General features: G+C 41.4%; 1 protein-coding gene across 1 annotated transcript; it reads left to right on the top strand.

Moving 5' to 3' along the window:
• On the top strand, positions 1-15725 carry PTGER4 (prostaglandin E receptor 4). The gene is made up of 3 exons (XM_021076655.1): positions 1-590; positions 1049-1970; positions 12660-15725. The coding sequence occupies exons 2-3, from the start codon at positions 1092-1094 to the stop codon at positions 13248-13250; spliced, it is 1470 nt and encodes a 489-aa protein (XP_020932314.1). The 5' UTR covers positions 1-590; positions 1049-1091; the 3' UTR covers positions 13251-15725.

Genomic DNA, 20901 nt, shown 5'->3' on the forward strand with positions numbered 1-20901 from the left:
GGAAACTTGAAGCTGGAGAAAAGTTTGTACAGAGCCTAGAAGGGCTAGAGCGGAGCTGGGAACCCGGCAGCCGAGAGGAAGATGAACGGCCCCAGGACAGAGCCTCAGGCCGAGTGGACCCCAAATCTCCTCCAGGGCGCTAGAAGCGGCCTCAGCTGCAGCCGCCAGCCCCGGTAGCCGCCTGCGCTTCCCTGGGCTGGGAAGGAGGCGGCCCGAGTCGGGGACAGGAGGCTCGGTGACACCTGCGCGAGAGGCCGCACACCTGAGCGCTGTCCGTCCGCGGACGAGACCTGAGAGCTCCGCAAAGCTTGGATCATCCTGGAAGAAACGAGAAAAAGAGAGAGAGAGAAACAATCCAAGGTCGGGCTTCAGTGACCCATCCTGCTGCCTCTGGTTCTCCAAGTTTTTGAAAGCTGACCACTTGGACCCCGGAAATTTGGCAGCCACCAAGAGCAGGCTCTGAGAAGGCAAAGGCTGGGCAAGCTTCACATTGAGCGGGGCACGGCTGAGGGCAGGTTGAAGGCGTGTCCAGGACATCTGAGGCTTGACCCTGGGGGCTTGCTCAGCTGCCATCTCCGCGGCCACTACAGGTGAGGTAGGGTTGGGGACACTGAGCAGAGAGCAGTGGGTGGGCGCTCCTTAAGAGGAGCCTGGGAGGAAAGAGCTCGCTCACCAAATCAACTTCCATAACTTGTTTTCGTGAGACTTTTATTGACTCAGAATCTGTCGGGGAAATGAGCGAGCCACTTTTCCCTTGAGATAGGTCTTGTTCATTTTGGCAATGGTGTGAGTTGGGTTGGGGGAAGGAGGAGAGAATGGCAGTATCAACTAATAAATATTAATACCAGTAGAGTGGTGCTGGGGGCAGGACTTATCCGGAGCCTGGAGATTTCGCAGTAGCCTCAGTTGGTAAGTGGCTACAACCCACAATGTAGAATCGAGTTGCTCCGCTCACCCATCAGCATATTATTTCTTGGGCGCGGGTCCGGCACCTTGCAAGTGGTAATTTCCACTCACCGCGTTTTTGCCTCTCTCCTACCATCCCCAGACCCAGCCTCGCGCTCCAGGGCGGTGTACCGCCAGACACCACCATGGCCACCCCTGGGGCCAATGCATCCGCCCTGGCCTCTGACCGACCGAACGGCCCGGTGACCATCCCGGCGGTGATGTTCATCTTCGGGGTGGTGGGCAACCTGATAGCCATCGTGGTGCTGTGCAAGTCGCGCAAGGAGCAGAAGGAGACGACTTTCTACACATTGGTGTGCGGGCTGGCTGTCACCGACCTGCTGGGCACGTTGCTGGTGAGCCCGGTGACCATCGCTACGTACATGAAGGGCCACTGGCCCGGGGGCCCGGCGCTGTGCGAGTACAGCACCTTCATCCTGCTTTTCTTTGGCCTGTCCGGGCTCAGCATCATCTGCGCCATGAGTATCGAGCGCTACCTGGCCATCAACCACGCCTACTTCTACAGCCACTACGTGGACAAGCGGCTGGCGGGCCTCACTCTCTTCGCGGTCTACGCGTCTAATGTGCTCTTCTGCGCGCTGCCCAACATGGGCCTCGGCAGCTCGCGGCTGCAGTACCCGGACACCTGGTGCTTCATCGACTGGACCACCAACGTGACGGCGCACGCCGCCTTCTCCTACATGTACGCGGGCTTCAGTTCCTTCCTCATCCTGGCCACCGTGCTCTGCAACGTGCTGGTGTGCGGAGCGCTTCTTCGTATGCACCGCCAGTTCATGAGACGCACCTCGCTGGGCACTGAGCAGCACCACGCGGCTGCTGCCGCAGTCGCCGTGGCCCCCGCAACTTGCCGGGGGCCCCCGTCCGCCGCCTCCCCCGCCCTGCCGCGCCTCAGCGACTTTCGCCGCCGCCGGAGCTTCCGCCGCATCGCGGGTGCCGAAATCCAGATGGTCATCTTACTCATCGCCACCTCCCTGGTGGTGCTCATCTGCTCCATCCCGCTTGTGGTGAGTGGCTGGGGCCAGGGCCCCGCTCGGCCCTTTTCCCGCATCCACCTACCCCCTCCTTCTCCCACTCCCTCCCCTCCCTCTCATTCCTCCACCTCGGACACCTCTCCCCCAGATCGGGGCTGGGGTCCTCACAGCAGGCCCCACATCTCTAGGCCGCGTCGCGAAAGAGATGTAGCAGGTGATTTTCCCTACACCGCCGAGTTTCTTTCCCCGAAAGCCTGGTTTCCTTTTTCTCCCGGGACAGTCCCTACCCCCTTGGTGCCTGACTTTGGCCATGAGCCTTCCGGGAACACCCGCTGCTCTCTGTCAGATGTGGAGGGGAAACCGCTGTAGTGTGACTTAGCCCCGTCCTCCCCACTGTCAAGGGCAGAATCCGAAACGTCAAAGGTGGTGCTCTCTTTGGTGTGCACTCCTTACAATAGTGTGCTTTTTAGTGTTTTGATTTATGTCGAGGTTTTTGGTAGCTCGTGTAGAATTTTAGAGCTAGAAGAGATCTTGGATGCTTTCGGGTCTAGTCTAACTTCTGCACTTTACATAGGGAATGACTTGCTTAAAAATAACCTAGCAGAACTTTGCTGTCAAGCTAAATTCCCTGCTCTTTACCATGCTGTATCCTGGGAAAAACATCTCGATGCACTTGTGGGTCATAATTCCTACATAGGCATGGCCCAGATTCAGGTTCCTTCATTCTGCCTAGGGGCCAGGAAAGCAAGGTTTCTCAGAGAGCCTATTAAGGACAGACTGATGTACATGGGTATTGATTTTGGATTCTCTGCTGTGAGAGATAGAGTGCCATTCTAGAAAAATGGGGCTGGCTTTAGAGATGGTCATCTTATTCATTGCCAAGCCAAAGCCTTGCAACTTGTGATGAACCTCAGCCCCATCTGACTCCAAACCCTGTTCCTGTACTATTATGTCATGTCTCCCTTCTAGAACACTCTAATTTTGGCCTTTGCAGCAGTATGTGTTTAAGTTTGGGTACACTTTATTTTCAGGGCACTACTTTCTTTAATTTTGCCTTTGGATTAACTTTTAAAGTGTTATAAGCAGGAAGACTGAAAACCTACCTAGTTCTCCTCTTCTTTACCTATCCTTAAAACAGAATGCACTGAAAACCAAGGGGCAGATGCACATAATACTTCAGTGTTTCTCTTGAAAGCAACCAGTACCGAGTTTTTCCATTTCTCAAAACACCGCATTCCTGGAAATTCTAAACTACAAACTCAAAAAGTTTGTTTGTTTTCTTATTGGTAGCAAGAGAAAATAAATGTAATAGGCTACTATTCCTTCCTTTCTCTTACTAATACTATTCAAGGATCTTTAATATAAAAATATTATATCTCTGACAAAATTGACTGTAAATGGAAGGAACTTTGAAGTGGTTAAGAGCCAGCATACAGTAGCTCCTTGCCAATTTGTATAAACAGAAGGAAATATAATTGGCCAGAAGGGTCTTTAAACCTTTCCAGGATCCAGTATAATTTATAGAGTTAATTGAGCCACATAAATATATTTTACTATTTGTAATGGCAACTCAGTAAAGTGAAATTTTGGAAGAAACAACTCTGCTCCTGCTGGGGCTTCCTTCTGTGGCCTCTGCCTTATGTTTTACAGAACAGTAAATGCCAAAGTGAGTGGCTGTTATTTACAGAACATCTTTAAGGAACTGAAGAATTAAAGCTAGAAGCTTAGCAACTTGTACGTACTTTTAAAATGTGTTTTGGTTGGCGGTAAGCATATGAAGGTGTTCATTACCACACAGTCACAGACGAGTTGTTTTCAAGCCTCTTATGGGCTGAGATGGTAGATCTGACCCTACAGTGCAGGAGCCATTTATCACAAAGCCTTGAACATTATTTGAGAAGCTAGAGGCAAGAAATTATAGAAGCTGTATTTGTGGTTTGCAAATTATTCACATTTTTTAACTCACAAGGACTATCCATTCTACATAAAGTCATGTAGTAGATATTAAGTAATTTTACCCTGAAAATTGAAAATGGCTTAGTTGAAAAGTAATTACATAGACATATCTTTGTAAATAATGAATCATACAAGTAATAGTAACTTCAGTTTTTAACCTTTAGTTTTAGCTACTAGAATCTAATTTCAAAATCAATTTAATTGTAGGTTAATAATAAGAATGGTGGCACTGTACCCACCCACAGTTTAGCAATTACTGAAAGAATCAAATGGGAAATTTATCCACAACTATAGTCTTCCTTGTCTTACTTTTACAACTTTTTCTTTTGTTTCACGCTTCTCATATTCATATTGTAATTTAAAAGAAAGTTTCTGAACTCTGATGTTTAAGGCACTTGGATCTATCTTCAGATACAAGGAAACTAATGAAGCATCTCTTTAACTTGATCAAATCAAATGGGTTGCAAATCCCATTTGAGGCAAATCAGACCCTTCCAAACATTTTAAATGCTTTGAAAATAATACAGCAAATATGGTTTACATGGAATTCCACAAAGCTTGACTTAACAACATATAAGGAAAACATGCAGTCGCTACACAGCAGCCATGGGTTTTTTTTTGTTTGTCTTTTGGACACCAGGAAAGGAAAAAACCACAACTCTTAGAGGGCAGTTGATACTGAGTTTTGTATCAAAAGTGAGTTTTAACTTGTTATGCAAAATACATACGTCTCATAAAGAGAACTTGGAATGGAAATTTGAGAAAGGTTGGAAAATTAGTTGTGGATATGTAGGAACTGTGCCCAAAGTTGCAGAATTTTCTCAAGTGAGTCAAAAACAATGAACAGAAAAGGTGTAAACACAATTGACGGGGAACAGTATATGACAAGGTTTAGTGAGGAGGCGGTGGTTGTCATTTTGTCTATTCTTCTGTCTGTAACCAGGCTCTGGTTTTTAAAATACAATTGAAGCCAAAGAAACGAAAGAGGCTATGCTTAAGATAAATAAAAGAGATTGAACTTTTTAGAAATATGCAAGTGAGACAGCCTCCTAAGGTCTTGGTGTTAAATGCTGCAGCTGGATCAAGTCTGGTGCCTAATTTTGCAGTTACTAATGTTACAATAACTATTATAATCCAATCTTTTGCCTCAGAGCTAAACAGTTACACTGTAGGATTTGAAAAGGCATTTTTTTCCCCATGCACAGGCAAGCAAGGTGGTATTTATTGCTTCCTTGTTTCTTTTCTTTTCTTTCTCCTTACTCTGAAGCAGTAAGCAGTCATCTCTATTAGGGGTGGAACGGTCAATCTGATTTATCTTCTGCCTGGGTTGGGTGAAACTTAGAGGTCTTCAGGAAAATAGCTTCCTGTGAGTGTTTATTTGGTTCCTTACTATAAACAAGTTGTCTATATAAAACCTTCATCAGCATTTGATCAGCAAAGGTTTATTAGAGCAGCGGAAAACTGTAAATAGATACACTTTTGTTTCCTGCAGGCAGATTGGAAGTGGAATCTGAAATCCACCGATGGGGTTTCAGATGAGTGAAAATCACACTTAGAAGTACAGGAGCAAACCTGGGCACTGTTACAGCTGAACCTGAAGGACTTGATTATTTTTTCAAATAAATTCAGCTCAATTAAAAAACAGCAATTCTGGGAGTTCCTGTTGGGGCTCAGCGGTAAAGGCTGTGGGTTCAATTCCTGGCCCTGTTCAGTGGGTGAAGGATCTGGCGTTGCTGTGTGCTGTGGAGTAGGTCGCAGACGCAGCTTGGATCCCTTGGATTCCTCGTTGCTGGGGTTGGCAGCTACAGCTCCACTTCGACCCCTGGCCTGATATCTTCCGTATGCTGCTGGTGCTGCCCCCAAAAGCCAAAAAATAAAAATTTTTAAAAATAAAAATAAAGAACAGCAATTCCTGAAAGCAGGTTTTTAGTTATAACATAAAATTGCAGACCCACTAGTTGTACCTTGAAGACTGAGGAGCAGCACATAAAAGTAAGGTGTTTCCCTGCATCTCATCTGAGCCTTAAAAAAATCTCTAGGGAGAAAAGTAGGGCTTGCAATATTTTTCTCTCTTTCTGCCCCTCGGATTCCTCAACTGCTGATGAAGACTTTCTAATCATTCTGTAACTTCCTTGGTGGCTGTGTGTGAGTCCTAGTCCAGTGCTCTTTTCACCATGCTTTGCTAACCTGTCAGGTCTTGGTTTTATGGAACATCTGCTAACAAGGTATTTTTCCTTTAGAGCTTAAGTGATTCTTAAAGGCTCCTATTAGAATGTTGACAATTAATGCTTAAAAAAACCAAACATTTCAGAAATAAATTTTCGATATACAGACTGACTTATAGAGATTTAAGTAACTTGCCTGCAGTTAAATGGCCAGTTTGTGATCCAGAGGGAAGGAGAACCTCATTCTCTTACACTACCACCCAGCCAAGAACTCTTTCCACTTTCCTTAGAGATTTTTTTTTGTCACTTAAAAAAAAAAAAAAAAAAGTGGTAAGAATTTCTAGTAACAGCTGTGTCAATTTTGGACTCTTCACAGGGCAGTTAGATAACTGAGCACATGCAGATCATTCCTTTCATCTTTCATGTACTTGGAACAGAACAAGGAGCACACACACAAATCTAGCTACAGGTTCTTCTCACTTAGTGGAAAGCACTTCTACTTTGACAGTCAATTACTAAATTAGTCTAATCAAAATTTCATCGTTCTTTTCAATTAGACACCCCCTACCAACAGGTTAATCCTTAAACAAGAAAGTGCATGCTTTTGATACCGTGTCATTAACTATACTCCAAAGCTACCTCTAAGCTGTGGTTTTTAAATTATCGACATCTTCCACAGTGGCCAGGGTTCCACTATATTTGTACTAAGCACTTTCATAATTTGAACATAAACTATAAGGAGCCGACTCAGGATTTGAACACAGCGTGGGCATTTATCTTTACAGCACAGAGCCACCCTTATATAAGCTTTCCTGTCATCACATCTTCTTTTGAATTTATCGTATTTTCTCCAAGTTATGTTCCAATACTCCTGAATGCTAATTTCTAATCATCCTCAAAAAGTTTAAAATAGTGTCACGTTTGCCAATATTAATGACAAGCCACCTGCACAAATCTGCAGCTGCTAAAAAAATGGACTAACTTTTAAAGTTGCAAGAGACTATGTAAGTTGTTTGTATTCAGTGAATTCTTTTAAGGTATTCCTCCACCCACCTCCAACTCAGAGGTTCGGTTTTATCAACAGCACACTCTCTTCCAACACTGAAAACTGCCTGAGCATGTTTATTTGTGTAACATACAGAGCCTGTTGGACAAGAATTCCAGAAAAGTGCTTTTACCTCACCACGTGACACCGAAATATTGCTGTGGATCATCCCATCTTAATCTGGGGTTTCCCCCTTTGGGAAGATCAAATCAAGTAGTCTTTAAAGTGAGATAGAGATTTCTAGTTTTTTTCCTCAAACCCACAGAGTGTGTGGAGCTTTGTTTATGTTTGTCTTCTTTTTCTCTACTTCAAGTCAGTCAGTCTCCTTTGAGAACAGGCTGCAAAGGAAAACTCATTCGTCTTGATTTTTTTTTCAAATGATTTGACCAGCTAAAATGATTTGATCATTCTTTGGAGAATTGTTTTTACCTGAATTTGGAATGTTGCTTTTCATACTCATCTTCATTGCTACCCTGTGAGCTCCCCTTTCCTGAAAAGACATTAATGACCAGGTTCAGTAACTTATATTAGTGGGAAGCTCCCCCCTCTCATGGAACCCCCAAATAAGTCTTTCTTTGTCAAAATTAATTACTGCTGTGCATGAAATGAGCCACAGAAATGATTTTTTTCCTTGCTTCCCATCACCTTTGATTATGAAGTCCAATTATTAGTTTTTCTACAACACTCTGACTTTTCTTAAAAGTCATAGAAGTTTAAACATTAAATGGTAACTCCTAATACATTCCTTTAAATAGCTACAAATTTCATTCCTTCTATATCCACTTCAGCTATTCAAAATTTTTCCTCCTTTCAGTGGGAACATGTTTTCCCTGAGGAAGTGGTGGGAGAAGCAACTAGCAATAAAACATTTCAGTGTTAAAAATTTGAGAAATTCAAAGTTTAGATTTAACCAGTATTCTGTTCGGAGAGTCTTGGAGGTGGCTAGGCAAAATGCCTCTTAGGGAGGCAAGAACTCCCAAGTGGAGCAATACTGCCACCTAGAGGGTGTAAGTCTCAAAATCACACAAATCCTGCTGTAGGTTTTTTTCTAAGACTTGATGCTAACAGATTTCAATCCATCATTTCTTTTATCTTTAGGAACATACTAAGTGATGTGAGTAAAATATAGACCTCATACTTTTTTGTTGTTTTTTTTTCTTTTTTTTCCATAGACCTCATACTTTTTACAAATAATTCCATTGTCAGGAAATAATTCTTAAACAAAACAACCAGGTCTAAGTAACACTTCATCTGAGAAAAGGTCAGTAAACCTGAGGGAATCTCTCAGTGCCCAGGTACAGCTGAGATTCCCAATAAAGATTATGGTAGGAAGAAACCAAGATGCTTTTGTAAAGATGGAAAATCAGTCATACTTTGTCTTGATAGTATCATTTATCTAAGCAGTTTCTAAAAGTATTACAAGAGTAGTCATCATACACTGCTGTTCACTTTAGTTCAGTTTTTTTAATTTAGCTGTCTTCCAGAGATAAAGGTAATAATTTCATCTTAGAGCCATTGAACCATTTTATTCTGTGAGATTTACAGGACTATAATTCCTAATCCAAAACATTTAGGACAAGATTGTTTTAAATTCAGAACATCTTGGCTTTTAGAAAATTAATTATGATAGAACACAATGGAAGACAAAATGAGAAAAAGAGAACATATATACACGCACATATACACGTATATATGTATATATACACACAAATATACACATGTATATATATATATAGATATCTATACATACATATAGATATCTATATATGTATATATTATACATATATACATTATATATACATTATACATACATACATATAGATATCTATATATATATGTATATATGTATGACTGGGTCACCTTGCTGTACAGTAGAAATTGGCACAACATTGTAAATCAACTATAATTTTAAAGAAGAAAAAAAAGAAAGGTAATTTAGTAATATACTGTATAACATATAATAGCCCCATCAGAACTAGAACAAAATACAGGAATATTCACACTAAGTGGAATAAGTAAAATTAGAAATAGCCTCATGGTCTAGTAAGTTCAGGTTCTACAGCCAAAAACAAAACAAAATAAAATAAATAACAACAACAACTTCTTGATAAAGGATTATAGACCTGTAGTTGGTTAAGGTCTAAATTCCAGTGTAGAAAGAAATAGAAATACAGTTACACCTCACTGATCTAGCATCACCTAGAAATAAGATTTGTAGAAGTTTTGCAGATTAATGAAATTTAAACATTTTAGACTTCTTTTTATCCAATTTGTCATAAATCTTTCTAAAATATCCCTACTCTTTCTTAGTGATTCATACACCATGAATATTAATTACTATACTGTGTGGTAAAGGGGCAATGTCAACTCTTATTAAAGTTAGAGATATTTTCCCCTGGTTAAATGGTTCCAGCTATACTTGTATGAGTTCTTTCTCCTTTTCATCATTTTTAAAGCATCCTCCTTGGCTGTGTGACTCACCTCTTCTCTCTAACCTAAAAAGATTACTAAAGACAAGTAATAATTATCAAATAACTACTAAAGACAGGTGAATATTATCTTAAAATCACAATTTTTATATGAATTACAGTGAGATTTTTATATAAAAGATCCTGGTGGAATTAGAAGACCCAGACATCATCATAATCATCCTTTAAGAGTGAAATTTGCATTTTTTTTGGTTTATATATATAGAGAGAAAGACATAATTGACCTATAACATCATATGTGTTTCAAGTCCACAACATAATCTTTGTATATATTGCAAAATAACCACCACAATAAGTCTAATTAACATCCATCACCACACATAGTTATAAAATGTTTACCTTATGATGAGAGCTTTTAAGATCTATACTTGAAGAGTTAATGTGAGTGTACATTTAACAAGCAGACTGACAGAACAAATTAGTGGTTACCAGTGGGGAGAGGGAAGCGGGAAGGGCAATATAGAGGTAGAGGATTAAGAGATACAAACTCTTGGGTACAAAATAAGGTACAACACAGGGAATATAGCCAAGAGTTTATAATAACTGTAAGTGGAGTATAACTTCAAGAAGTTGTGAATCATTATATTGTATACCTGTAACCTGTAACATCAACTACACTTCAATTAAAAAAGAAAGAAAACAGTAACAAGTGCTTTTTCCTCTAAGGAATAAAATGCTAGTCTTCCTTAAGTTTATACAAATTCATACCTTTTTCATTGAGTCATGTGAAGTTTCCAGAAGTTAGCCTATCATTTCATTCATCCATGAACTTTGCACATAGAATTACTTTATTTAAAATGCTACGTCTTTCCTTCTAAACTTAGCAAACCCCCACTTGCCCATCAAAACTTGTCCAAACTTCTCTCCCCGGGAAGCATCTTCTGAACCCTCCTCCCCAGGTCTGGACTGACTGTGCCCCCTGTACATACCTCTCATTATTTATTCACCCCTAGTAATAGCTGATCTACCTTCCTGTCTTCTGCACTGTGGTTACTCTCTGTCTTCAAGTGTATGGTCTTTAATGCAACTTTAATGCAACTCAGAACCTATCACAATACCTAACATACAAGAAGGGCTCACTGCTACATGATAAAATGCATCAAAAAATATGAGGAGGAGTTCCCGTGGTGGTGCAGTGATTAACGAATCCGACTAGGAACCATGAGTTTGCGGGTTCGGTCCCTGCCCTTTCTCAGTGGGTTAACGATCCGGTGTTGCTGTGAGCTGTGGTGTAGGTTGCAGAAGCAGCTCAGATCCCATGTTGCTGTGGCTCTGGCGTAGGCCGGTGGCTACAGCTCTGATTGGACCCCTAGCCTGGGAACCTCCATATGCCGCGGGAGCAGCCCAAGAAATAGCAAAAAGATTAAAAAAAAAAAAAAAAAAAATGAGGAAATAAGTGACTATAGTGAGAGTAAAAAGTTTTAACTGCCAACAAGACTCCAAAACAGCGAAAAAATTATTAGGGTCTCCATGTGTTTACTACATTTATGCCCTCCTGGCCTGTGCTGGGCTGGTGTACCCCTTGCCTCAAATAGCTCAAACTGTGCTAGAATGAACTGTCATTCCTGCTGGTGGCTATTGGCTATTTACTGGTTCAAATGCTCTAGAGGTATAAAAGATGGATGGATTCACTGAGTGGCAGTCCTTGGGCAAAAACTATAGTTCCCAAGCAGCAGTGAGCCACCGAAGGTTTAACAGCTGAGTAGCATAATTGGATCTGCATTTTATTTTATTTTATTTATTTTTTTGGCTTTTTTGCCATTTCTAGGGCCGCTCCCTAGGCATATGGAGGCTAGGGGTCTAATCGGAGCTGTAGCCACCAGCCTATGCCAGAGCCACAGCAACTCGGGATCCGAGCCACATCTGCAACCTACACCACAGCTCACAGCAACACCGGATCCTTAACCCGCTGAGCAAGGCCAGGGATCGAACCTGCAAGCTTATGGTTCCTAGTTGGATTCGTTAACCACTGAGCCACGATGGGAACTCCGGATCTGCATTTTAGAAATAATCTGGTGGCAGTTTGAAGGATGAATTGAAGTGCACAGGAATTGAAGGTGGGAAAGCTAGTTTTGTGGCTGAAGCCATAATCCAAGTGAAGAATGCTGTTAGAGAAAACAGGAAAGATTTTCTTTTTTTCTTCCTTCTTATAGTTGTCTTAAGGAAAAGGTTTTTGAAGGAAGAGTTGAAAACACTGGGTGATTATTATAACTGGGGAACAGACTCATATATAGGGGAAAAAAATACTACTCTGGATGATAGGAGATTCAGATATTGATTTAAAAGTTTCCAGGTTATTCTTTTTAGACTCTAAAATAAAGGAATTTCTGGGCTCTTCTATGATTAGATGATTAGATAATTTTGACTTCCAAAATAAGTTACATTTGGAGTTCCCATCGTGGCGCAGCAGAAACGAATCAGACTAGGAACCATGAGGTTGTGGGTTCGATCCCTGCTCTGCCTGGCTAAGTGGGTTAAGGATCTGGCGTTGCTGTGAGCTGTGGTGAAGGTGACAGATTCGGCTCAGATCTGGTATTGCTGTAAGCCGCCAGCAGCTGTAGCTCCCATTCAACCCCTAGCCTGGGAACCTCCATATACCGCAGGTGTGGTCCTAAAAAGCAAAAAAAAAAAAAAAAAAAGTTACATTTAAATATATACAAAGCCACTTGGCACAAGAGAAATGAGTGCCTACTGAGGGAAAAAAAAAAGATACGTCATTAGAATTACAAAAACTTTAAAGCACTCACAGAAATGAAGTTAATAAAATTCTTCTCCAGGGAACTTCATGCATATGTTACCTGTACAGACACTGCATTTTTTTATACCATCTTAGATCTAGGGAAGATATTCATAAGGTAGTTAGAAATATATTCAAGTTGCACTAACTTGAAACATAAATGTTAATTGGTTTTTCTGAGGCTTACTGTGGATGCTGCTCTTTCTCAGCACTTCTTAACAAAAAAGAGGGCAGCTACCTAATAGCCGTTAGGTACTGTTAGACTTTGCATGTAATGCTTTCCTACTTGATTAACGACAGGCACTCAATGTGGGCATCTCATTTCCTCAGGTGCGGGTGTTCGTCAACCAGTTATATCAGCCAAGTTCGGAGCGAGTCATCAGCAAAAACCCAGATTTGCAGGCCATCCGAATTGCTGCTGTGAACCCCATCCTGGACCCCTGGATATACATCCTCCTGCAGAAGACGGTCCTCAGTAAAGCGATCGAGAAGATCAAGTGCCTCTTCTGCCGCATTGGCGGGTCACGCAGAGAGCATCCGGGACAGCACTGCTCAGACAGCAGAAGGACATCCTCAGCCATGTCTGGCCACTCGCGCTCCTTCCTCTCACGGGAGCTGAAGGAGGTCAGCAGCACGTCTCAGACCCTCCTCTACATGCCAGACCTCAGTGAAAATGGCCTTGGAGGCAGGAATTTGCTTCCGGGTGTGCCTGGCATGGGCCTGACCCAGACAGACAGCACATCGCTCAGGACTCTGCGGGTATCAGAGACTTCGGACTCCTCCCAAGGGCAGGACTCGGAGAGTGTCTTGCTAGTGGACGAGGTTGCTGGGAGTTGCAGGGCTGTGCCTGCCCCAAAGGGGAGCACCCTGCAAGTCCCCTTTCCCAATGAAACACTGAACTTAACAGAAAAATGTATATAGTAGCTAAGGAAAGAAATACAGTACTATTTCTGGAAGCTTCTAACATCCTGTGCATTAGACACATAAATGAAGTGTTTCGCCATACTCAGAAGGGCTCTTTTCATCCTGCAACGCACATTAGAGAGCATCCCGGCTTTTGAGCACTTTTCAGACAATCCAGTTGATTCCTGTGGGTCTCAAGGTCTGAAGCACATCAGTTGCCACCTCACTATGACACAGGATTTCGGTCACAACTTGATAGTGGGGAGATCGACCCTCAGTTTTTCTACTTGATGGGAGGATGGCATAAGTTCTGCTGTTTCATAACATCAGGAGCTTTATATCTGGCACACAGTAGAAGGCCAGGTACAGAAAGGCTCTATTCCAATAAACTGTAAGGAGTATCTTGTGGATGATTTAAGTGTCTCACTAAAGCATGAAATGTGAATTTTATTGTTGTAAATATGGTTTAAAGTATTTAAAATATTTTCTTCTCTGTGAGAAGGTTTGTTGTTAATACAAGGTATAATGAAATTATGGTAACCCCTCTCCCCCTAGTATACCAGCTGAAGTTGCAGATGTTAGATATTTTTCATAACCAAGTTCAGGCCATGGTGTTGAAAATTCATAGTGAAAGTCATATCTATTAAAAAGATACAAATTTTTAAAAGAAAGAGTTTGGCACTATTAAAGGAATAAAGCAAAATACTATTTAAGACATGAACATTACAGACCAAAATATTGAAGGTATTTCCCAAGCTATGTATAATACATAGCGAAAAACTTTTAGTGATGCTGCATGTATTTATCCAGAAAACTGTGATTTCAGGAGAACCTAACATGCTGGTAAATATTTTGTACCTTTGTCCCCACTAGTTGATACTTTTTAAAATGTAACATAAATTTTAAAAAGTCTTTAATAAGTAACCCATAACTGAAGTGTATAATATAAAAATTAAAAGTCTAAATATGCAGCTTGTTCTCCCCCTAAAAGTGTGCATAATTTTACTTTCCTAAGGGATGATCTAGAATATTCTTTAAAATTTAAGAAAAAGGCAGATTGCACCATGAAGGGCTTCACTTGGGGACGTGGAAGGATTGATTAAATCAGCTTTTCATAGATATCATAAAAGTTTAACAACAGAAGGGGTGCAGAATTTGGGCTTATGAAGGTCACTTTCTAAAGATTTTGTGTGCCAGCCGATAATGTTGTACACATATTTGAAAGACCTTTCTCAAAGAAATATTAAGCATGTTTTGTTGCTTAAAGTGTTTTTGTGAATTGCTCAGTTGTAATTAAATTCTGAGCCTAGTAGTGATGTGGTTTTAAGAAGCAGTTGTACCAACTGAAATTATTTTGGAGATTATAATAAATAAATACACTCAATCTGAGTTCCATATCATCAGTTTTTGGAAAACTTGTGTGATTTTTATTTTGTTTCAGGTCATCCTCTATATCTTTTTAAATTGAAATATTTAAAATTTTTTATTTTAAAATGATGTCAGAGGTAGAGAAAAGTTGCAGTAATAGTACAAAGCCTTGGACCCACTTACTAAGGTGTGGTATTTAGAAATCAAGAACTGGGAGTGAAGTGTACTCCAAATTACCAGTTTGTATGAATGGAAGGGGAGAGAATATTATGCCCAACTTGCTATAGGTAGAGAATCCAAATATTTATCATTTTAAAATTAGCATACACTTATGGCCCTTCCTACTTGTAAATTCTCTAGATCAGTACTTTTCAAAGTTTAGCAGAAGTCATCAGAGTCATCTGAAAAGTTTGTGAAAACACAAAGCTTCTGATTCAGTAGGTTTGGTGTATATCTGGGTGAAGCTGAGGCTGCCAGTATGAGGACATACTTTGAGTTATCAACAGTCCCCAGAAGTGAGGTCATGACGTTCTATTTGCAGGTTTGTTTTTTTGATTGTTTGTTTTGTTTTTTAATGGCTGCACCCACGGCCTACAGAAGTTCTCAGGCCAGGGCCTAAATCCAAGTACCAGCTGCAACCTAGACCACAGCTGTGGCAATGCTGGATCCTTTTACCCACTATGCTGGGTTGGGAAGTGAACCCACACCTCTGTAGCAACCTGAGCCTAACTCTTAATCTACTGTACCACAGCGGGAATTCCACATTTGCAGGGGTTTTTTTAAAGATTTTTTTTTTTTTTTTTTGGGGGGATGATGTCAGAAAAACAAGACTGTCAAAATCACGCCTGGTAATTTTCCGCTGAGGTAGGGATAGCTCAGAAAAGACCATCTGGCTCAAACCTCTAAAATGTTCTATTTCACCATGCTAACCAATGACTCAGAAACAACGTTTTCAGAAAATATTTTACTCGTGTAAGATGATTCTGTTTTTCTTCCAAGTATATGGGCAATGAGACAACATCTAGATTTATATATATTCATCACTTGTGTTCATGGGGAAAGAAACAAAGCCTCATTCAGAAGCTAAGTCTTTTTTTAAAAAAATAAAATTCACGTCTAATCAAATTTGCTGTGTAAAATATTTTAGCACATTCACAGAATGCAACCATAACTGCTATCTAATTCCAGAACATATTCATCATCCCCAAAAGAAACCACATTCTTATTTGCAGTCACTCCCAATTCATGCTACTCCTAGCCCCTGGCAACCACTATGTCTCTATGGATTTGACTATTTTGGACATAAATGGAATCATACAATATGTGGCCTTTAAAATATTTTCAAGATTTGAAGTTCCTGTTGTTGGTGCAGAGGAAATGAATCTAACTGGTAACCATGAGGCTGCGGATTTGATCCCTGGCTTCACTCAGTGGGTCAGGAGTCTGGCATTGCCATGAGCTGTGGTGTAGGTTGCAGACACGGCTTGGATCCCACGTTGCTGTGGCTGTGGTATAGGCTGGCAGCTGTGGCTCCAATTTGACCCCTAGCCTGGGAAACTCTATATGCCACAGGTGCAACCCTAAAAAGCAAAAGAAAAAATATATTTTCAAGGCTCATCAATGTTGTAGCATGAATAAGTACTTCATGCTGATTTATGATTGAATAGTATTTCATTGTGTGGATATACTTCATTTTGCTTAGCCTTGCCATCAGTTGGGCGTTTGGGTTGATTCCGTTATTTGGCTGTTATTAATAACGCTGATAGCCACAGCTGTGCACAAGTTTTTGTGTAAACATGTTTTCAATTCTCTATATACCTGGGAGTGAAACTGCCAGGTCATATATTAATTACATGTTTAATTTTTTGAGGACCTGCCAAAGATCTTCCCAAGTGACTGCCCTATTTCACATTCCCACTAGCAATACACAAGGGTTTCAAGTTCTCCACATCCTCATCAATAATTGTTATTGTCTTTTTAAATTATTATAGTCATCCTAATGGGTATGAAATGGTGTCTCACAGTGGTTTTGATTTGCATTTCCCTAGTGACAAATAATGTTGAGAATCTTTTCATACACTTACTGGCTGTTTGTATAACTCCTCCAGAGAAAAGTCTATTCAAATCATTTGTGCATTTTAAAACTGGATTATATGTCGGCACTAGTTAGCTAGGGCTGCTGAAACGAACTACCACAGACGAGGTGGCTTCAACAATACAAATTTATTTCTCACAGTCCTGGAGGTTGAAGGTCCAAGATCAAGGAGGTGGCAAATTCGGTTTTTCCTAGGACCTCTCTCCTTGGCTTGCAATGGCTGCCTTGCTGCTGTGTCACCACATGGACTTCTCTGTACACATGCATCCCTGGTGTTTGTTTACTTTAAAAGAAGCTGATCACAGTGGATTAAGTCCTACCGTTAGGACCACATTTAACCTTAACTCCATAAAGGCCCCATCACCAAAGATAGAGACACCACATGAATTTCAGGGGAATACCATTCAGTCTATAACAATGTCTTTTTATCGCTAAGTCTAGCTTATTCTAAAATAACAGCCAAAGGAAGAAAAACTTCAGCACTGTTCACCATCTATTCGACATTTATGATCATACTTACCAACTAGGTTATGCAAAGACAGTTTTTACTGTGGGAAATTTGTTTCAGACCACTTAGAGCATCAAACTTTCTGTTCAGGGAAGTTCTGACTGTCTTAACTGCCTAGTTAAATCCTACCTGGTCCCAGTAGGTTATAGCAGACAGGAAGACAATTTTAACACCACCTTATAATCTTTAAGACAATCTCATAATCTAAACCAACCAGATCAAGTGTGTTAGAGAAGACTGTGATATTGGTACAGATACTAAAGGGGTACTTTGACCAGACAATAGAAGGCAAGAGTCATTTTCCAAAGTACAGACACCCCTCTCCAGTTTCTTTTCTTTTCTTTTCTTTTTTTTTTTTTTTTTTGTCTTTTTGCTATTTCTTTGGGCCATTCCTGTGGCATATGGAGGTTCCCAGGCTAGGGGTCCAACCGGAGCGGTAGCCACTGGCCTACACCAGAGCTACAGCAACACGGGATCCAAGCCACGTCTGCGACCTACACCACAGCTCACGGCAATGCCAGATTCCCCAACCCACTGAGCAAGGCCAGGGATCGAACCTGCAACATCATGGTTCCTAGTCAGATTCGTCAACCACTGCGCCATGACGGGAACTCCCCCTCTCCAGTTTCTCAATGGAGCCACAAACACGAAGGGCCATGGAAAAATCAAGGCACGGTGGTATATACTGCTAGCTATATGCCTTTGGCCTTAGGCTTTAATGCACAAACATCTGCATTACACAAAATGTTCAGTTTTCCCAAACTACTTGTAACAGTTTCAGAAAAAAAGCCAGCCATCAAGTTTGCTCTTTCCTCTGCTCCACCCATGCCCAAACCTGCCTCACCACTACCTTCCCACTACAACCACCACCACCACCATCACCACCAAACCGGCGTCTCAGATGCGGCAAGTGTGATCTCATGATCGCCCTCCAGGTACACCAGAAATGGAACCAGAGAAATAGAGACTCAGCAAGAGTACATTTAACCCTATTGTTTACCCTGGAGCTGCCCTGGGCCACCCTTTGGGCTTTAACCTTAGGCTGGAAGTGCTTTGGAAAAGAAGAAAAGGAGAAAGACGGTTGGTCTTTTTGTCCGTATGTCACTATCGTTTATTCATAGCCTTACATTTACCCCTCCAGGTCATCCACCCCATTCTACACCACGGAAGACAGAGGAGCACACCAGACATACCTGTGTCCTAGCAACTTTCAACCATGGCAAGTCCACACACTAAAATCTGAACAATTAGGTAAAGATTGCTCTTTCTTGAGCTCAATACAAGAGGCAAAGAGACTTCCAAGAACAATGATGAAAAGGAACTCAAGGCAGCAGCTCTGCGGCAGAATGCAGTAAAACCAGGCTGAAGTAGGAGAGGGGGCTCTAGGATGTCTCTTGGGAAAGAAAGATGAAAGAAAGAAGGAATGGAAGGAGGAAAGGAAGGAAGGGAGGGAGGGCAGAAAGGAAGGAAGGGAGGAGGGAGGGAAAGAAGGAAAAATTTTATAGTTCTGAAAATATCAAGTATGCTTTAGAAACTCTAATACATTGTTGGTGGGATAGAAAATTGACAGAATCCTTTTGAAAAAAAATGAACTTGGCTTTATTTACTGAAGTTCAGGATGTACACAACATCAATACAAATAATAACTGCAGGGATTGAAACATATATGTCTCAATGAGCATGACTTCACAATGATACAAAAACAAAACAAAAGCATCACCTTCCAAAGGTGCTAGAGAACCAACCTATGATCTTGAAAAGAGCTAAATCAAGGGAAAGAACAAAGCCTCCACAACATAAACTGCCTGTACTACATAAACTGTTTCCCAGGTAACAAAATGGTTGATGAGGGGAATGTTTTAGTAGCAAAAGTCCAACAATTACCACCATTTTGTAGCCTCTAATGAAATGATGGATCTAGGCAATAGTCCATGGCTGTTGACATTACAAGTAGAAAGAAATAGCCATAAATATTTAGCTTCTAGTCTAAGTACCCAAAGCCACCCATGATGTATTTTTGTCAGAAGGCTGAAGGAATCTAACCAGTTTATAGATAATGTAAGTAAACAGGAACATTAATGACATTAGATGAGATGCAATAAACCAATAAAAATGTGGAAAGTTCAGGAGTTCCTGTCGTGGCTCAGTGGTTGATGAGTCCAACTAGGAACCATGAGGTTGCAGTTAAATCCCTGGCCTTGCTCAGTGGGTTAAGGATCCAGCATTGCCATGAGCTGTAGTATAGGTTGCAGATGCGGCTCAGATCCCGTGATGCTGTGGCTCTTGTGTAGGCTGGTGGCTACAGCTCCGATTGGACCCCTAGCCTGGGAACCTCCATATGCTTCGGGAACGGCCCTAGAAAAGGCAGAAAAACCAAAAACAAAAAACAAAACAAAACAAAAAAAAAACAGTGGAAAGTTCTAAAGGACAAATGACTTAGTTTTTTAGAATAAATTGCAAGGGGAAAAAAGGAAGGGGAAACTACAGATTATAAAAGACTAAGAGACATATCAACAATGCAAACAGCAGAGATTTTTCTTTTTTGGATCCTAGTTTAATCAACGCATACTATCACTTGATGTAACACAATTGACAAGTTCTACACTACAGCTATTATTGTTATTATTATTATTTGTCTTTTGTCTTTATAGGGCTGCACCCACAGTGTATGGAGGGTCCCAGGCTAGGGGTCTAATTGGAGCTGTAGCTGCTGGCCTACACCAGAGCCACAGCAACACAGGATTCCAGCCACATCTGCAACCTACACCACAGCTTACGGCAATGCCGGATCTTTAACCCACTGAGCAAGGCCAGGGATCGAACCTGCAACCTCATGGTTCCTAGTTGGACTCATCAACCACTGAGCCACGACAGGAACTCCCACTGTAGCTATTTTTGAAAATTAATTTGTAATTTAAAACCTTCCCCAAAAGAAAATGCTAGGTCTTGGTGACAACACTTGTATTGAACACTTCTATTGAATGCTACTGAATAAAATAACACATCAATAGAAATTCTTTGAGAAAAAAGTAGGTGGAAATATTTTTCAACCTTTATCTTTTTATTTTTTCGGCTTCCTAAATTTTTTTTTTGTCTTTTGTCTTTTTTGGGCTGCACCCGTGGCACATGGAGGTTCCTAGGCCAGGGATCGAATCAGCGCTCCAGCTGCCAGCCTACACCACAGGCACAGCAACTTGGGATCCGAGCTGCATCTGTGACTTACACCATAGCTCATGGCAATGCTAGATCCTTAACCAACTGAGCAAAGCCAGGAATCAAACCAGCATCCTCATGGATACTAGTAGGTTTCATTACCTGGTGAGCCACAGCGGGAACTCCCTCAACCTTTATTTTTAATGAGGTCAGCATTACTCTGATTCAAGAACCAAAAAAAAAAAAAAAAAAATTACAAAAAAGTACAGTCTAATATTTTTCATGAACATAGATGTAAAAATCCTTAATAAAATATTACTAAATTGGGAGTTCCCGTCGTGGCGCAGTGGTTAACGAATCCGACTAGGAACCATGAGGTTGTGGGTTCGATCCCTGCCCTTGCTCAGTGGGTTAACAATCCGGCGTTGCCGTGAGCTGTGGTGTAGGTTGCAGACGCGGCTCGGATCCCGCGTTGCTGTGGCTCTGGCCTAGGCCGGTGGCTACAGCTCCGATTGGACCCCTAGCCTGGGAACGTCCATATGCCA

Source organism: Sus scrofa, chromosome 16, assembly GCF_000003025.6.
Source record: "Sus scrofa isolate TJ Tabasco breed Duroc chromosome 16, Sscrofa11.1, whole genome shotgun sequence".
Lineage (NCBI taxonomy): Eukaryota > Metazoa > Chordata > Mammalia > Artiodactyla > Suidae > Sus > Sus scrofa.